Consider the following 19,701-nt stretch of genomic DNA (forward strand, 5'->3'; position numbering starts at 1 on the left):
TCTTATTGATTATAATTACTATGTTATTATGAGTGATATTTGTGTTATTGAGGGCCAACACCAGAGTGAGTTCTGATTTTATTAATTTGAATTGTATTAGTTGTTTTTCTTAACAGTTTATTAAATTATAATTTGTACCTATTCATTAAAATATATTATAATATTAAAAAAGGAAGTATTACTTACATTTTTAACCAACTAGGTGGACATTTTGAGTCATGTAGGTAAAAAAAGAATGTCCAGCTATGTAGACACCATGGGTTAATTTTAATAACCACTTTCCCTTTAAAGATTAAACAACAAGCTCAACAAAACTGCCAGAAGCAAGACAAATGGAAGGCTCAACGTTTTTGTACGTTAAATAAACTCTCTTACAACTGCCGTGAGGCAGCTTTGAGGCATCATGGGCCTCTCTGCACCCGAGGCAAACAAATGGTGCAGGACAAAAAGGTCACTTGAAAACAATAATATGAAATGAAAGCTGTGGTTACTTCTGGATCTGAACCGTAAACCAGCGCCAATTAGTTATCTTGAAGTAGACTATCAAAATCCGGCAAGCAGGATCATGTTAGATGACGTCTGAATCCCCCGACGAGATCCTGGTCAACCTCTTGTTGGAGCCCCACAGCTTCTGTGTGATGTGGCCTGAACGCAGCTGAGATAGTGGAGGAAGTGAAGTAAAGGAAGGTATGATGGAAGCGGAGGATGGAGAATAAGTGTAAAGAAACAAACACAGAAGAGGATACGATTTATGACTGTTGTTCACATTTGATTGCGTGTGAAATAATAAATAAGCATTAACGGCTGATTAGGTTGGTTGTGAAAAGGTGACAAAAAGGTGCAATGATTCTGATTCTTGATTAATTTCGGTAATGTTGCTATAAAGGACCAAAAACCAAGCATATATGCATATGCATACATATACATACATACACACACACACACATATATTTATATACACACAAACACATGCATACATATATACATATAAATGCATATGCGATTACACACACACACCGTATTAGCCTGAATATAAGACTGATTTTCGCAGTGAAATGAGACTCAAAAAGTGTCAGTGGTCTTACAATCGGGGTCTAGACATTATACACATTCACAATACTAGATGGCGCAAGATATCTTTAAAGTGAATGCTGAACACTGATGGTTAATGCAGTTATTGCAATTTTGTTATTTTATGATCGCAGATCAATTTGGTTAACCTAATGAAAAAGAGGGTTTCGTCTTATATTTGGACAAATACAGTATGTATTGGAAATGGAAATCTATATACTTCATATGTACAGTCTTAGCCACCAGAGGATGTAGTGGTTCATACTCTTGACTATAGCGCAGGCAGCTTCGGATCGATTCCTGCTCGGTGGTCTGCTTGGTTTTTGAGTGCAAATGGATGCCTGTCCCTGTGTGTGCCCTATGACTAAAACAGTTTAGGGAGTAGTCCGCCTTTCACCCAAAGTCAGCTGGGATCACCTGACCAGGTACACATTATTATAGATCCTACTTTGTCATACATAGTAATCTTATGCATTGCTTAAACACCGGTAAATCAGTGCAATATTATCAGCTTGCATTAATAGAAAAGTAGCAGCGATTAGTCTTACACGTGATTACAAAAATCACAACAACTTTTCCCATAATGAGCATCCAATCATCTACGGTTTTTCGATGACAGAATCAGGACTTAACACCAACTGATTTCGTTGATGCAATATGCGAGTAGGAGAGCGAGCACAGAGCGGGGCCAGCAAGGGAGAAGCCAAGAGCGGCGATCCCTCCAGGCTCAGAGTGATGTAGTTCCTCAGAGAGTTCTTTACCTCAGCTGGCTTGCCCACACCCACAATGATCAGCTTGCCATCCTGCAAGCCCACCAGGATCTGACTCTGTTCCTTGGTGATGGAGACACAGCGCACCGGCATCCGCATGGCAATGGGCTCAGCACACAGCTTCAGACTGTGGACAAGGGCCAGACAGATCACTTGACATATCATACCAGTAAAAGCAGTAAAAGATGCATTTCTGTTCATATCCTAAGCAATTTAATGTACAGTAATACCTTGAGATACAAGCTTAATGCGTTCCGGGACCGAGCTCGTATGTCGATTTACCCGTATCTCAAATCAACGTTTCCCATAGAATCAAACAAACCTACATTTGTAATTACTAGGGCTACTGAATTTAAAAAAAGGAGAAATTTTGACTTTAAAGTCAGACTGACCTTATTCTCAGAATTCAAACTTTAATAAATTGGCCTTTTTTTCCCTGAAGTGGCTCTAATCCTCCTGCGTATACTTAGTATGTTGTTGATTTACTGGCCGCAACGCACCTAACATTGCTACGATATTGAAAAGCATTAAAAGCGATGAGTCCTTGGTGGCCTCTCTGTGATTGAAGAAAAGAGGTTGTCACTGAACAACGAGATGAGACTCCTTTAGATAGAAGAAATTGCAGGGCGTACAGTGAAGGAGTCGATTATTTCTGAAAAAGCAACTATTTAATGCTAAGTTCTTTTGAATTCATAATTTGTTCGTGTACTTGGTCTGTTGCCTAACATTAGCTTTCTCCTTAAACTTGAGCACTTGCACAAATAGAAAATGTTTTTGCATGATTGTTATTCATTTTAATACATTAACAAATAAATTTCTCATTTTTGTGTTTCTCACATCTTACAAAATTGGGATACTTTGATCATTTTTAAAGGGTTTAGTTGGTAGTTTTTTTGAGGACCATGGAACGAATGAGAAAATGTACATTTAAAATACTGCTCTATTTACGAAACAATTTCTGGAACCAATTAATTTCACAAGTAGAGGTACGATTGTATTTTTAAATTTTGCTGCAAATGTCAATTATTGTCCCCCAAATAAATAGAACAACACATTACAATTGGTTCCTGCTGGAATATTGTATAAGACTCTTAGAAACTTAATGGTTATTTGGTACCCCATACCTGCCTGAGTGGCTTCCTGTGAAATAATACGAAAACATGGTTTGAGGCTTTGATTACCTGTAGAGGTTTCGAATGGACAAGTAGCCTTGCTCACTTCCAGTAACAGCAAATTCCCCTGACACGCACATATCAGTCACCTGCTCTTTCAGATATTCACTGCAAAGGTGCTTCCCATTTACAGAGTAGAGATGGAGGGCGTATTTATCCTGTGACAAGAAAAAAGAACAATTCAGGTCGTTTGGAAAATGTTAAAAAAAAACAATTCTGAGATGGAATGTTTAACAAAGCAACATAGGTACTTTAAGTGCTGCCTTGCCCTCCAGGCAAGTGTGGACCAGCAGGTGACCTCCGCAGGACACAGCCAGGTGTAGGACGAAAAGAGGCAATGAGCTGTCACTTGGGGGTTGCAAGCAACGAACGTACTGACCTCTGCGGATGGTGTGGATGATCACTACTCCATCCTGATACACACAGAGATGAAATAGTCAATAGTAATAGGTTACAAATTGGGCTACTGAAGGGTACTGGAGGCAACATTTCCTATTGATCTTATGGAGGAAAAATGCTTCATACAGTAATACCTTGACATACGAGTGCCCCGACATAGGAGCAATTTGAGATACGAGTAAAATTTCAAGCAAATATTTATCTTGAGAAACAAGACACATTTTGATATACGAGCATACAGCGGACGCGAGAGCTTCCTCATAAGAACATCATGGGCACTGTCTTTCTCCCCGCAACTCCCTCATGTAAATGTCTCTACGAGCAGTGGGCGGAGCGTTGCATTTTTTCAGTCTGGAATATGGTCAACATGAGCACTTCCAAATTATGAAATATCAGCCTCTGAATAATGCAAAATTCTTTATGTAGACGGGTTATTTAAGAATTAATAGAATGGGATACAGTGGTACCTTGAGATATGAGCTTACTGCATTCCGGGACTGAGCTCGTATGTTGATTTACTCGTATCTCAAATCAACGTTTCCCATAGAAAAATGAACTAAAAAAAAATTAATTCCTACCAAACCCTCTGAAAAAACACCAAAAACAGGATATTGGAATGGAAAAAGATTTTTATTTGTTCTAATTTGCCATCTATTAATATAGTAATACATAACTAGTGGTTATGATGTTCACTAATACTAAAATTAGACGGATTTCGCGGAGGGGAGAGAGAGAGGGACGGAGAGAGGGAGAGAGAGAAAGAGAGAGAGAGAAAGAGAGAACAAGAGACTTTTTGCACGGCAACGCGCTCGTAACATAACATAAACAAATTTAAATGAACTTGGATTACACACTAAAATTAATTCCAATTTTGTTTTACATTTTTATACCTTTCTTCTCCCAGGTTGGCTCTATTTTCACTGCCTCCACCCTGACTTTCAGCTGCAACCTATCGAGGGTTGTTTGCTTTTGTCTTCCCTTCAAAATTGTCAGGCCCCAGACTAGACTGGTGGCTGGTTGCGCCTGTCACCCTATCACAGGTCCAGCCCCTAATGACTCGAGTGCTGCCTGGTGTGAGTTAATAGCCTACACGGAGTATTTAAAGCCACCAGGAACATGATCATGCTGCTGGATCGTCTAAACAGTTTACTGTGAGGTACCCTCTCACGTTTTTCCTTGCCTGCCTTATTGATATTCGACCTCTTGTTTGCATCCAGGATTCCAACCACGGACAACGACCACGGATCACGCACCACAGACAACGACCACTGATCACGGACCACGGGCAACGACTGCGCCTTCGAACCTGTACACGCCACACAGACTCCACGGCAACCGACCTTCCCCCTACGGCTAACGACCCGCCTCCGCCGTCCCCTCTTGTGCTCGCCCGCCTCGCGGACGATTGAAATAAATATTTGAAAGAACCAGACTAGCACCCTCGCCTGCTTTGGGGTCCTCCATCCCCGTACGTTAACAAAAATATTCCGAAAATGATGCACACAAATGTCCTCACAATTGGATAAAGCACGACCACTTGCCAACGAGAAGTAGTATACTCCTCTCGTATTAGCGAGCAAGATCAGCCACGCGTACACCATTCTGCACTGGGGGAAAAAATAAAAAATGCAACGCTCCGCCCCGTGCTCGTAGAGACATTTACACGAGGGACTTGGAACGGCAAAGACAGTGCCCATGTTGTTCTCAAAAGCAGCCTCTTGCGTTGGCCACACCTAGCTGTATGCTCGTATATCAAAATTTGTCTCGTATCTCAAGGTAAATATTTGCTCGAAATTTTACTTGTATCTCAAATTGCTCGTATGTTGGGGCACTCGTACGTTGAGGTATTACTGTACTGACCTACCGTATTTACTCACATGCAAGCCACCTGCTCGTATAAGCCGCACCTTTAAAAATGGTTGAATTTTAAAATTTCTTGCGTATAAGCCCCCTGATTCTCAATTTTCACCTCCATATTTATGGTTTTAATAGGGAGTACAAATGTGTTACTTTGAAGGGAAAATCTTAAGAAAATCATCACACGTGGTATTGCTGAGCTATTGTATGAATCAAAAGCATATTATTAGGGTCAATATCTTTAGTTAATTTGCCTGTCTTCGTAAATGCAAAATATGAAATTATTAAATTTGAAAAAAGAAATACCGTAAAACCTCTATTTCAACGGCATGCCGTTCTATTTTTCAAACTTTCCCCCGTACTGCCGTTCAATTAGAGGTGCCGTTTAATTAGAGGGTGCCACTATATTTTTCGATTAGCTGGTCAGAATTTTGAGAATATGCAGTAAATTTTATGGATGAAAAGAGAAACCAAACCAGGTAACATATACATATTCATTTAACAAAAGGCACAAATACAAGGCAATTATTAGTAAGTAATTACAAATTCACTGGTGAAAATCAAGTGACACATCGCTGTTGTAGCTGTCCTCGTCCTTCACATCACCTTCCGCATCAGCGTCGATTTTCTGAGTGAGTTCCTGTTCATCGTCGCCAGCATTGGCTCGCGCTTGCTGGAGAAGTTGCAAACCAGTCTGAATCGGGCCATCTGACCTGAAACAATGAATCTGGCAATCCTTTGAGCCGTTGAGAGGGTTGGTCAGTCCGCATCCCTTGAACGACTTGATGATTAGATCCTTCGGCAGATGAGCCCAAGCATCAACAATCCATTTCAAATAAACTTCCATTGTTGGTGCTCGCATGTTGCCAAATTTGGTGTATGTAGCTCTTCTCGCCGTGGAACATGCAGTTCTCGTAGAACTGTCGGACTTTGGCCTTGAATGCGGCATTCCAGTAGACCTCGGGGGCCTGTATAAATTTGGTGCAGCCTCCTGGAAATACGGCCACATCAATATGGAGCTTCTTCAATTGCTTCTTGGTGGCATCGCTAATGTGACAACAGTATGAATCCCAGGCAAAAAGGCGCTTGCCATCTGACCAACTTCTCAGGTTGAGAAAAAACTCAATTTCACCGGCATGCCGCTCTATTTTCCAAACTTTCCCCCATAGTGACGTTCAATTTGAGGTGCCGTTCAATTAGAGGGTGCCGTTCTATTTTTCAATTCGTCCACCAAGGTGCCATTTTATTAGAGGTGCAGTTCAAATAGAGGTTTTACGGTAAGTCTATCGTGATGAGAACCAGATGCTTTTTAATGAGATAAATTACAATTTTCTTACCAGAAGTTTAAGATGTTGTGTCAGCTAAATTACCTCTAATGTCGATATATCTAATTTTTTTCAATGGCTCATTACTGCAATAGTTGTCACTTTCGAACAAGAAATAAAAAGAAAACAAAATCAAAGCGGAATTTGGTTTTATTTCATAATCACAAATTTACAATCATTTCCTTTCTGTGTTCCGGAAAAGAAGGGTGTGTAAGTCGACAAATTCAAAAAGGAAGTAACGTAAGCACAACCAGGAAATTCCAATTCCAAGATGGTGCCGCTCACGCGGGAGCCAGTGGCAGTAGGTCTGTACACTCTTATGTTTTTCGTGTTTTACAGCCCTTCTATCTTTTTTTAAATTACATTTTAATATTTCTTAACTTTACTTTATACTTTTTACTTTAATGTTTTTACAACTTTCCTTGTTCTGTTAGCCTGGCTTTTTTCGGCTACTTCTTTTTTGGAACCATTCAGCCATGCCTACGCTGTCACACACATGGGACTAGCTGTTACAATACGCAGCGGAAGGAGCAACACCTCGGTGCCGCCGGGGATTCGGAGCTGGACAAAAGTGCCGGGAGAAGAGGCAACGCTTCTGACCAACCATTCCATCGGGGGATAAGATGGAAGAGCTGTCGGTGCTTACCAGCAACGGAGTCGAGGTGCCCTACTCTGCTACTGTTGTCTTCAGCTCCAGACTACTGAGGAACTGTGCGGATAAGCTTGGAAGAGTGACTCTGCATATTCTCTACCTCGGTCACTGTCTGCAGAAGTTCTCCATCTTGTGGAAGACTTCCTGTGTGTGGTTCCAGTTTTTGATTCCATTTTCCAGTTTCCATTTACTTTGATTTGCTTTGTACTTTTTGCTTTTGCTTTGTTGTTCTGCGGCCTTTGCGACTGTACTGTCCAACTTATAACTATGCCTTTTCTTGCTAATGTCACAATGAAATTTCCCGAATACGGGATGAATAAAGTTATCCAATCCAATCCAAATATGCCCATATCCTTATACGTAGTGTTGACCAAGTCTCTGGGTGCAATAATAGCATAAACATTACGCAGGTATCAAGGTTTATATTTTAACGATCGATCGCAAGACCTTCGATCAGCCTTTACTATTGTGATGTCCTGACATGGTAAACGCTATGGTCAGAGCACGTTTAATTACGGTAAGATGGCTGTGCCCCAAGCGAGCAGTGACGGGAACATGAGTTTTTTCATGTTTTATGCAAGGTACGTACGTTTTTTTATTGAATTTCATTCAGACATCAAAATACATTTTGTTTAGCGTTTTATCTGTTTCTCTTTTCTCTAATTTGAAATAAATGACCATATCAGCTGCATTGTCTTGCGTCATGACGTCACGGCGTCATTTTGTCGTGACGTCAACGTGTCATGGCGTCAACTAATTGAAGTTTTGTGCATGTCGTATTTCATGCGCACGTAAGCCGTACCCTCGATTCAGTCATCATTTTTTTGTCCGACAAAAGCGGCTTAGATGCGTGTATTTAGATATTTTGACATTAGAAGCAATATGACTGCCATAACATCTTAAACTTCTGGTAAGAAAATTGCAATGTAAGCATGTGCAATACTCACATCTTAAGACCTGCAATCCTCTTAGATTTAAAGGTCATTGGTCGCGAGACATATCTGCCTCTTTTAATGAGCTGCATTCACAACGTTGTAATACTAATAAATCTGATAAATTTCACCGCCCAAGTCTACGACGTGCCGGATGGAATTGTAGGTTTGACGTGTGTTTCTTCCAAACGGCATGGCCTAACGTCATTAAGTCTGTGGTGGACTAGCACTATACAAAACAAAACTTCTGGTTTCCTTTTGAAATAAAGCAATGTTGTCAACGAGTATAGCGAAACCTGTCCCAACTTTCAATTTTCATGGGCAGATAAAATATTTATTTCACTTTTCTCATGAGCTTGTAATGTCTTCATGGAGAAAAAAGGCAAACTTATGTGATCATTTTAATTATATAGTTTGTTTCGTGATATAACAACGAAAAATAGAGGTTGCCCTTCAGCATCATTTATTCAACAAGTGGCTGACAAAACAAAAAAAAATTGCGCTATTAAATTACAGTGTGCAGAAAGCGTATTTGCCTTTTTTTCCTCATACATGCATTTTAAAATGTGTTTGTGAGGAAATTTAGTCTAATCAGTCTAAACAAAGAAGTGTTGCCCAACCGTTTTTGAGCTGAGAAACACTGCATTGAAAAATGTCAATGCACACCACCATCTGAAAATCTGATGTTTTGCAAACTGTAACCTAAATTACTAATATTAAGTCATCCTCATCAAAGTTGTATCAACAGGAATCAAATAAATGATTTTTTAAAAAGGATTTCAATGTCTAATTTTTCACTGCAACCTTTTGTTGCCTAAAGTCTATGGAATACGAACATCTTCGAGTTAAGGTAACAAAAAACGTATTTACTCGCATATTAGTCGCTTTTGTCGGACGCAAAAATGATGACTGAATCGAGGGTACGACTTATAAGCGCATAAAAACATGATATGCAAATTTGATGACGCCATGACACAATGACGTCATGACGCAATGGCACCGTGACGTCATGACACAAGACAATGCGGTCAATACGGTCATTTATTTCAAAATAGAGAAAAGATAAACAGATAAAACACTAAACAAAATTTATTTTGACGTCTTTGAATGAAATTCAAGAAAAAAAAACGTACATATCTTGCTTAAAACGTGAAAAAGCTCACGTTCCCGTCACTGCTCACTTGGGGCATGGCCATATTACCTAGGTCCGGCGCAGCCATCTTACCTAGGGCGCTGCCGTCTAAACCTAGTTAAAAGTGCTCTGACTGGCCAGACGCGAGTAGCCTTGATTTAAAAATTGAAAAAAAATCGACTTGATTTTTTTTCCGTTTTATTTCTTATTCAAAGGTGACAACTATTGGAATAATATGAACCATCGAAAGAATTGAGATATTTTGACGTTGAAGCAATATGGCTGCCACAACATCTTAAACTTCTGGTAAAAATTTTTTAATTTTTTAAATTAGAAAGCATCAGGTTCGCATCAAGATAGACTTTCTTTTTTCAAATTGAATAATTTGATATTTTGCATTTACAAAGACAGGCATATTAACTTCCCTATGACATTGACCCTAATAATGTGCGTTTGATTCATACGGTATTTCAGAAATACCACTTGTGATGATTTTTCTTAAGATTTTCCCTTCAAAGTAACACATTTGTACTCCCTAAAACCATGAATATGTAGGTGAAATTTGGGAATCAGGTGGGTGGCTTATATGCGAGAAATTGTAAGATTCAAAAATTTCAAGGCAACTTTCAGGGTGCGGCTCATTCGCACCGGCGGCTTATATGCGAGTAAATACGGTATATACCAGTGGTGGACCGTCAGGGCCTGCAAGGCCTTCTCCGTTGGCCTAAAAAAAAATATCAGAATCACAGACTGATTATGTTTTCTCCATGAGTACTTATCAAAAAATTCAAATTTGTCTGTCAGCTTCCTTTCATTGCTTTTTCCCTGGTTGCGCTGCTTCCAGATGCGTGTTTTCATATTTAAGCATCTAACCAATCACATTTCAGCCATTATTTGTTGCCAGGGTCAGAAATCTGCCTTGAGACCATCACAATCAGTTCTGCAGGCTCTGCTGCATAAAACAAGCGTTGATAAAACTGTTGCTTTAACCAATCAGATTTTGAGTTGACGACACTTAGGCCTTCTCACAGGCGTAGGGATACGTCATCGCTTTCACCAACTATGATTGGCTAGTGATAGAGTGGACTAGCCAGAGCTACCAAACTGTATCTGGAGCAAGCTGCACAAGCAAATATAATGTTGTGTTGATTTAATAGCGGTTTTGTCAACCAGCAATGGCTGAAGGAGGAGAAGAAATGGATTTGTTGGCAGATTTACTGTCAAAGCCATTTTCAAGACAGACTTTTCAAAAAAGCTGGACATCATTAAGAAAGGTCGGACAACTCCAAAGCAAACAAGCCTGTCACACCTGGGAACGAAATACAACAGAACAGGCTCGACTTTCAGCATTAGCTGTCAAGGAGCCCTTTATGGGGATGGCAGGCCCAATGGACTTGTGGGTGGCGCATCGAGTACACAGTTCTGAGATTGACTATTGAGCCCCGGAGTGGGTTCCAACCTTAGAGCATGGTACCCCCCGAGAATTTGTGGGTTTTCTCCGGGTACCAGTTTCTTCCCACAAACCAAAATTATGCATGCTAGGCTAGTTGAACACTCTAAATTACCCCTGTCTGTGAGTGTGAGTGGGAATGGTTGTCCATCTTGTGTTTTTGAATGGCTGGCCACCGAGATATAATCAATCGATTAGATATTAATGCGGAAAATATTTGGCCAATAAGCCCTTTTAAGGGATGGCAGCGACAGATTATGTCAAAAATATTTTATCCTATTAAAGTTTAATGAAATGCAGCAGCAAAGTCCAAATTTGAAACTTAATCTGTGAATGAACCAATCAGCAAAATGGGAATTTTGGGAGCACTGGGAAAAAAAAACAGCCAAATTTGTAGATAAACTTTCTTGGGTGGGCTACTATATTGACTCATGGGAAATCTCATGTCGCAACAAGGGGGTGTTGGGCTGAATGCAGCGCCACTAAACAACTTTTGGGTTAATTTGTTTTCTAAAAATAAAAATTTATTGGAAGGAATTGTTCGATCGGTGCTCCACATAATCCCCAGGGCAATACATGACCAAGGCGTGGTCAATCCCCCAAAAATATATCAATTTCAAGGACTCCATATGGATTTTATCAAATTAAATGACAGTGAGAAGTATTGTCTATTCCTTGTAGATGTTTTTTTAGGGTTAGATGACAAGACAAATACAACAAAAGTAATGGTCTACTATCATGAATTGGACAAATTGAACTTAGTTAAACTAGGTTATAATCGAGTTAATAATATGTTAGGGTTATTAGTCTTACATTATTATATATTTGCTTGCAATGAAGAAAGTGCTTCGCTTTCTACATCTAAAATGCCTGCTTGCAACGAAGTAAATGCTTTGCTCCTTAATTAGACTGAACAAAAGGGAAGCCGTATCCACTTGGACAGCTGGAATGTGGAGAAGATCCTTCGGCTGCACATGACCTTCATTTGTTTTGACTATTTGACGTCTTATTTCTGTTTTCCCACCCCTCCCTTGAGAGTTGAGACATCCATTGTAACTAGGGTCCTTGAAGTTAATAAACAATAAAGAAGCATGTCACGCGAGAACGGGACTAGAACCTCAACGGTTCGATTTCTCCTTGCAAGAAAAAATCCAGAATATTGTCTTTTCTCTTTATTTGTGCATGCATTTGGGAATGCCTATTGGTGAACCTATCATAATATAAAGAATTGATCGCTGAATGACTTAAGAGATGGATAAAAAATCCAGAATATTGTCTTTTCTCTTTATTTGTGCATGCATTTGGGAATGCCTATTGGTGAACCTATCATAATATAAAGAATTGATCGCTGAATGACTTAAGAGATGGATAATTACTAACAAACATAATACACTTGCGGATGCAACAATTAAGATGTTAAGAAACGGGTATAATTGTTTCAATCAAATAAGGCAAATATTTAGACTTGAAGAAAGAATGTAAGAAGAGTTTTCGAGCTTATATACCGTAATTACTCGAATATAACACGCATATTTTTGCTATATAATTAATTCCAATAGTTGGGGGTGCGTGTTATAATCAATAACTAAAATAAATTACAAATTTTCGATCGAAAAAAGCATTGTCAAACTCACTTTGACGCACGGACATTGTGCAATTTCCAACTTTGAATTCAAAATACACGCATATTAAAGATCGTCAAGCCTCACAAACATCACAATCCTGCATTAATAAGCTGGAAAGTAGAATACTACATTGTAGTGTAGTACGTACTTGTATTTAGAAATATGTCCAGCGGGGGGCAGTACATTCCCTTGTTACATGTGATAGTCTTTTCCATTGTGCATATCTTCAAATCATTTATTTATTCAATTTGTATGTTCCTTTTCTTGTTTGAGAATGACAATAGATATTTGAATTAAAACATGGTATTGTCAATTGAAATGTAGTCAATGTTCAAGGTAGTCTAAAAGGTATTGCAACATAACATGTCTACATGATATGTTTGTCCACTCTGTGTATCATCTATTGCCCTAAAATTCAAACGCTCGTACCTGAAGATTTCTCTATCCGGTTTTGAACAAAACAATCGTGAAACGAAGAAAAAAAGGTAAGATTTCTGATTTTCGTCAGCGGGAAATTTTAGGTGCGCACTATATTCGAGTACTGCGTTTTTCCAGATTTTTTTGGCCCAAAATTACCTGCGTGTTATTTTCGAGTGCGCGTTATATTCGAGTAATTACGGTATATATATATATTGTCAGGGCCTTCAAGGCCTTCTCTGCTGGCCCAAGAAATATCTGAATCATATTATATTTTGTCAAACAATACTTATTATTCTTTTCATTGCTTTTCCCCCTGGTTGCACTGCTTCCAGATGTGTGTTTTCATATTGAAGCATTTAACCAATCACATTTCAGCCATTATTTGTTTCCAGGATCAGAAATCTGCCTCAAAGCCTTCACAATCAGTTCTGCGGGCTCTGCTGCATTAAACAAGTCTGTTGCTTTTAACCAATCAGATTTCGAGTTGGCAACCCCACAATGCTTTTTCATAGGCGTTGGCATTTTGCTGGCTGGGATACGTCATTGCTTTCACCAACTATTATTGGCTTGCTATAGAGAGTAGACGGGCCAAAGCCATAGTGAGGCAGCCAGAGATCGCAAACTCCACCCACAATGGCCGACAGAGCAAAACAAATGGATTTTGTTGCAGATTTGCTCACAAAGCTATTTTCCAGATGGACTTTTCCAGAAAAAAATGGACATCATTAAGAAAGGGCGGTCGACTACGAAGCTAGCAAGCCTGTTACAGCCGGGAAAAGGGTGTGTGCGCCACTTTCAGTGCGCTAACTTAGCTGCACAAGCAAATATATTGTTGTGTTGATTTAAAGCCATTTTCAAGACGGACTTTGCCGAAAATATGGCTCGATTTTCATCATTAGCTTCGATGGCGATAGAAAAGAAGGAAGAAAGAAAGGAGGATGGATATTGTATACAGTTAAAAATGATTTTTGGTGAGTATAATATGGCTATATTCCTAAATAATATTTCAATTGTGGGCCTGGTTCTGATATCTGAAAAGCTCCAGTGTTTGTATTCAATCAATAAATGCTGCTAGGAAGTGGATTTTACCTCATTTTAGTGCATTTTTTTTGCTGTTTCACGTATGGACGTATATGGACGTATCGACGTTCATCGCTGTCTTTTTACCGGGGAAATGATACTCTGATGTCTAAAAAGCTCCAGTATTTGTATTTAATCAATAAATTGGCTGGATTTTACCCCATTTTCGGGCAATGTTTGCCCGTACGCCATTGACGTTCATCGCTGTCTTTTCCTGGGAAAATCACCCCCTGGCCTGGTTTTGATGTCTGAAAAGCTCCAGTATTTGTATTTAATCATGAAATGCTGCTAGGAAGTGGATTTTACCCCATTTTTGTGCATTGATTTATTGATTGTTTTCTAATGTGTCGCAGCTGTAGCTGCAGTAGAGGTTTTATAGCTATAAATTAGTTTTTGAGGGTTGGATTGATACGTTGAAGGCGCTACCAGAAAATGCACGGACCGCCACTGATATATATATCAGTATACACATTCACATACACACGCATATATATATATATATATATATATATATATATATATATATATATATATAAATATATATATATATATATATATATATATATATATATATATATATATATATATATGCGTGTGTATCTGAATAAAGCAATGTACATACACACGCATATATATATATATATATATATATATATATATATATATATATATATATATATATATATATATATATATATATATATATATATATATATATATATATATATATATATATATATATATATATATATATATATATATGCGTGTGTATGTGAATGTGTGCGTGTGCATGTGTGTTTGTATATGTGTATCTATATTATGGTTGAAGTCATAACTCTCACCCGTGCTCCAGACACAGCCATGTCTAGCTCTGTGCTCACATTGACACAGACTACCTCATCCGTGTGGCCATATAACACCTGAACAGGTTTAGGATGCAGGCCTACTGGAGCGCCATCCTGTTGGTTGAAAGCAAACCACAAACAGTTATCCATTATAGTATAGTAATGAGTGAGAGAACATAAGAGCGTCGGAGCGAGACACTAACAATTATCTAGACATAACAATCATCACCTAAGGTCATAAGCTGAAAAAAAGGTTCCTGGAGAAATAAAATGGACAGTTTGATGAATATACAACCCTCCAGTTCTAATGAGTGATGCGCCAGATCGTTGCTGGTCGAACATTTTGCTTCTCAATATTTTCTTAGGAATTTAGTATCATCTTCTAAAAAGTAACTGAACTCTTAACATTTCTTAGTTAATTACAGTCTTAATTATCAACCATGAAAAAAAGAAAATAACTTTTTTGTTTCTCAGTAGATTGATGTGATGTGATATTGCGGTGGTGGTCGAGTTGTAGCAAGTGTGACAAACAATCCATGGAAGAAGCAACCCTGTTCTCCCCAACACTTCACAGTATTTGATAAAATTGCGTGGCTTCAACCTTTTTCTGTAGAAAATATTATTTTTTTTAGAAATATATAATGCATCATTGTATTACGTATTAACCTGCAACGCAACTCATAAAAAATGCATAAAAGAACCAACTGCATGTGCATAGCTGGGTTATGCTAATGTATACAACACCGGCTAGGTCTAATGATACAGCGTGCATTATAGACCTAGACAAATCGTACAATTCTCTTGTAATTTACTACTAGTAGTGCTCATGTACTAATAGTGATACTTGAGTTCAGAAATCAAAAAGATGAGAAATGTTTCAGGGGATGTTTAATTTTGTTTGACGTTTTGTAGCTTGGATTGTTTTTCGTCTTGGAAATAAAGGTTTCCCATCAAAGATTTTCGTAACCAGAATATTTCGTAGGATTCATAAGTATAGATACTATACTACTTCAATGTGAGATGTGAATTTTTTTTTAAGTATTAATGTAATTAGCAATGTTTTACAAGGGAAACCTTGGCCTGTGGTTGCCATCTATGCCTTCATCAACAAATAGTAGGAAAATGAAAAGCAGAAATTCTGACACGCCAGACTTCCTACTGTGGTTGTCAGGCATCTGAGACGCCAGAGAGGCAGTGGGTTGAAATGTCACAGTATCCTCCACTTCAAAATGTCGGTATTCTGTCCTATTTTGATACCGATCAGAAATAGCTACTTTGTGGTTCTGTGAATGCACACTTATGTCTGGCATTAGAAGGCATGGTAAAGTGGGTTATATTTTATCTTCTTAGTAAATGTAGTGAATCGATTTTTAAATTTAGTTTTTTTAAGGCTTCAGCGGACACGAGTTGGACTTGTGGTGTCAGCTTATCTGAGGAACAAGCCTCTGCATATAAATGAGGACATAGCCTGGCGTGTTGATGCATGTTTGTTTGGGTAATAAATGCATTGTGATTAATCAGATATTTCTATGTGACAGTTCACTATGTAAAAATATATCCCATATTAAAGGGAGCGAAGTGACAGCTAATTTGTTTGCCATATGGTATCAAACTAAACTACATTAGAGTCAAATTTAACCTTAAATTGATTTGTGAAAGCTATACAGTAATCGCTCGAATATCGCGGTTAATGTAGACCAGACATGGCCGCGATAAACAAAAAACTGGGAAGTAGGATCACCCCTATTATAACTACCTTTTTTTCTTCTTCAGTGCTGGGTTCAAGTAGGGGAGTGGCTTCTGCTCACAAGTTCCAGCGTGGATTTTCACATTCTTATGAACTTAAAAAATAAAATAAAATAAAAAAATCCCCAGAAAAAGCCGCGCTATTCGAGGGATAGGGGGATTGGGGATAGGGTTGTTTTTAAATGGATAGTCCAGCTCATTTTGTCCGCTTGTATCCGATATCTTGTTCTTTCTGTCACGACCCACAGGTTGTAACTATAGAGAGTATGCACATAGATCACCTCGTAAATAATAATAATAATAAATTAAGAATTTCTTAATCAACCATCCACAAACTGTTAGACTTGGTCCCCACCTCTCTTCCTCCATTACACTGAGCACTGGGTCCCCTCAAAGTTGTGTAATGAGTCCTCTCCTATACCCCCGGTACACATACGACTGTACACCAACCCACCACTCTAACTCCATCAAATTTGCCGATGACACCACTGTGGTCGGACTAATCTCAGGGGGGATTAGTCTGCCTACAGAGATGAGGTCAACAAACTGTCTTCGTGGTGTTTGGTGAACAACCTCACACTAAACACCACGAAAACAAAAGAAATAATCTGGGACTTTCGCAAACGCAGCACAGATCCACTCTTCATAAATGGAGTATGCGTTGAGAGGGTCCAGTCCTTCACATTCCTGGGGTCCAAGTCACGGACGAGCTCTCTTGGTCTACCAACACCACAGCATTGGTGAAGGCGGCCCAGAAGTGACTCCATTTCCTGAGAGTAGTCAGGAGGAACAACTTGGACACTAAGCTTCTGGTAACCTTCTACAGAGCATCCCCACAGAAAAGCCAGGCAGAGAGTGATCAACACCACCCAGAAGACCATTGGCTGCTCTCTGCCCTCATTGGATGACATTGCCATCCCTCGCTACGTCAGCAGAGCCGCGAACATTGTCAGGGACCCTTACCACCCTGGTCACAACCTGTTCCAGCTGCTGCCCTCTGGCAGACGCTACAGGTCTCACAAAACACAGACAAATAGACTTAGGGACAGTTTTTTTTCCCAGAGCCATCAGGGCTCTGAACTTACATTAGCATGACACACAATCCCTTCTGTGCAATAACTTCATTGTGTGCAATAACAATGTGCAATATTTTAGAATACAGTGGTACCTCGAGATACGAGTTTAATTCGTTCCGGGACTGAGCTCGTATGTCGATTTACTCGTAACTCAAATGAACGTTTGCTAAAGGAATGAACTAAAAATAAATTAATTTGTTCAACCCTCTGAAAAAACACCAAAAACAAGATATTGGATTGGAAAAACATTTTCAACGCGCTCGTAACATAACATAAACAAATTTAAATGAACTTGGATTACGATGCAGACACTCAAAAATAAGTTTAATCTAACCTTACACTAGACTTAATTCTAATTTTGGTTTAAAATTTGTTACCTTTCTTCTCCTGGGTTGGCTCTATTTGCCCCGCCTCCACCCTTACTTTCAGATGCAACCTATCTAGGGTTGTTTGCTTTTGTATTCCCTTCAAACCATTCCGAAAATGATGCACACAAATGTCCTCACAATAGGATAACGCACGACCACTTGCCAACAAGAAGTCTCGTAATAGCGATCGTTGCGCCAACAGGAGCTAACTGGTTGACGGGAAAAAAACCCTGTAAAAATGCAACGCTCCGGGACCCAGTACTTGTAGAGACATTACACGAGGGAGTTGCAGGGAGAGAGACAGTGTCCATGATGTTCTTAAGAGCAGCCTCTCACATCCGCTGTATGCTGGTATATCAAAATTTGTCTCGTATCTCAAGATAAATATTTGCCCGAAATTTTACTCGTATGTCGAGGTACCACTGTATTCTATAATCTTGCCCGGACGTGACTTTTTTAAATTACTTATGTTTTACTCGGAAACACGCACTTTGTGAGTAGCCCCACTAATTTCATTATACGCAGTTGATGTATAATGACAATAAAGGCTTTTGACTTGACTTTTAAAATAAACAGCTTCACTTTTCGGCTCAGATCCTACTTCACTACAATGAACCGTTGCAAAGTCCGAATCACTGCAGACACCACACCGATCCGCCTTTTGATCTTGCGCTCCATTCTTCCCTCACTCATGAATGAGGCCCTGAGATGCTTCAACTCCTCCACTTGGGGAAGGATCTTATCCCTGACCTCGAGAGGGCAGGGCAACTTTTTCCAACCGAGGACTATAGTCTCAGATTTGTACGTGCTGATTCTCATCCTGACTGGTTCACACTCAGTTGCGAATCGCTCCAGTTAGAGTTAAAGACCTAATGAACCCAACAGACCTAAATAATAAACAAAACAGCAATGCAATTCTGAGGCCACCAAACTGGACACCCTCAACACATGGGCTGTCTAAATATTCTGTCCATAAAACTTATGAACAGAATCAGTAACTAAGGGCAGCCTTGGTAAAATTCAACCCTTACTGGTACCAACTTAGCAGGGGTTCCGGTACCCAATACTCCTAGAGAACATCCAACAGAACCCCCGTGGAGACACGGTCAAACGCTCGCTCCAAGTCCACAAAGCACATGTAGACTGGATGGTGGAAGAGGATAGTGCAAGGTGGGAGAGTTTGACAGCCAGAATGTCCGGTATTATAGTGTTGAAGGCTGAGCTATAGTCAATGAAAAACATCCTCACATATTTGCCCTAGTGCTCCAGGTGGCTCAGTGCTGTGTGTAGAGCTACGGCGATGGCGGCCTCAGTGGACCTGTTTGCTCTATAAGCAAATTGGTGAGGGTCAACTGAGGGAGAAATTGTGTACCTGATGTGGTGGGCGACCAACATTTCAAAGCACTTCATCTAAATCAAAATCAAATCAAAAGCCTTTATTGTCATCATACACAGCTGCATATAACGAAATTGATGGTGCGACTCCACAAATTGCGTTTTCCCAGTAAAAAAAAACACAAGTAATATAAAAATATAAAAAGTCACATCCTGGCAAGGTAAATTCTAAAATATTGCACAATCTAGGATATTGCACATTGTTATTGCACACCCCGAAGTTATTGCACAGAAGGGATTGTGTGTCGTGCTAACGCAAGTTCAGAGTCCTGATGGCTGCGGGAAAAAAACTGTCCCTAAGTCTATTTGTCCATGCTTTGTGAGACCTGTAGCATCTGCCAGAGGGCAGCAGCCGGAACAGGTTGTGGCAATGGGGGTATGGGTCC

At 39.4% G+C, this 19,701-nt stretch overlaps 1 protein-coding gene and 1 long non-coding RNA gene across 9 annotated transcripts in view; one reads left to right on the forward strand and one right to left on the reverse strand.

Annotated features, from left to right (window-relative positions):
* Nucleotides 1-248: 248 nt before the first annotated feature.
* Nucleotides 249-19,701, reverse strand: part of nbeal1 (neurobeachin-like 1) — a 160,902-nt gene continuing 141,449 nt past the window's right edge. For 5 of the 8 annotated variants that reach the window (XM_077617428.1, XM_077616606.1, XM_077617958.1 and 2 more), the window contains 5 exons: nucleotides 14,728-14,844; nucleotides 3,265-3,426; nucleotides 3,023-3,171; nucleotides 1,833-1,968; nucleotides 249-655 (listed from right to left, as the gene is read on the reverse strand). In XM_077617428.1, coding sequence (XP_077473554.1) covers nucleotides 569-655; nucleotides 1,833-1,968; nucleotides 3,023-3,171; nucleotides 3,265-3,426; nucleotides 14,728-14,844 — 651 coding nt within the window. In that variant the 3' untranslated portion in view covers nucleotides 249-568. Of the gene's footprint in view, nucleotides 656-683; nucleotides 1,969-3,022; nucleotides 3,172-3,263; nucleotides 3,427-14,727; nucleotides 14,845-19,701 lie in introns of those variants that run through there. The other 3 variants (XM_077614301.1, XM_077615105.1, XR_013304942.1) reach the window with 2 other exon arrangements.
* On the forward strand, nucleotides 2,583-7,741 carry LOC144069219 (uncharacterized). Its single transcript, XR_013298486.1, has 3 exons — nucleotides 2,583-4,568; nucleotides 4,630-6,899; nucleotides 7,029-7,741. It is a non-coding gene; the product is annotated as an uncharacterized LOC144069219 (long non-coding RNA).

This window comes from Stigmatopora argus, chromosome 1 (assembly GCF_051989625.1).
Source record: "Stigmatopora argus isolate UIUO_Sarg chromosome 1, RoL_Sarg_1.0, whole genome shotgun sequence".
Taxonomy (NCBI): domain Eukaryota; kingdom Metazoa; phylum Chordata; class Actinopteri; order Syngnathiformes; family Syngnathidae; genus Stigmatopora; species Stigmatopora argus.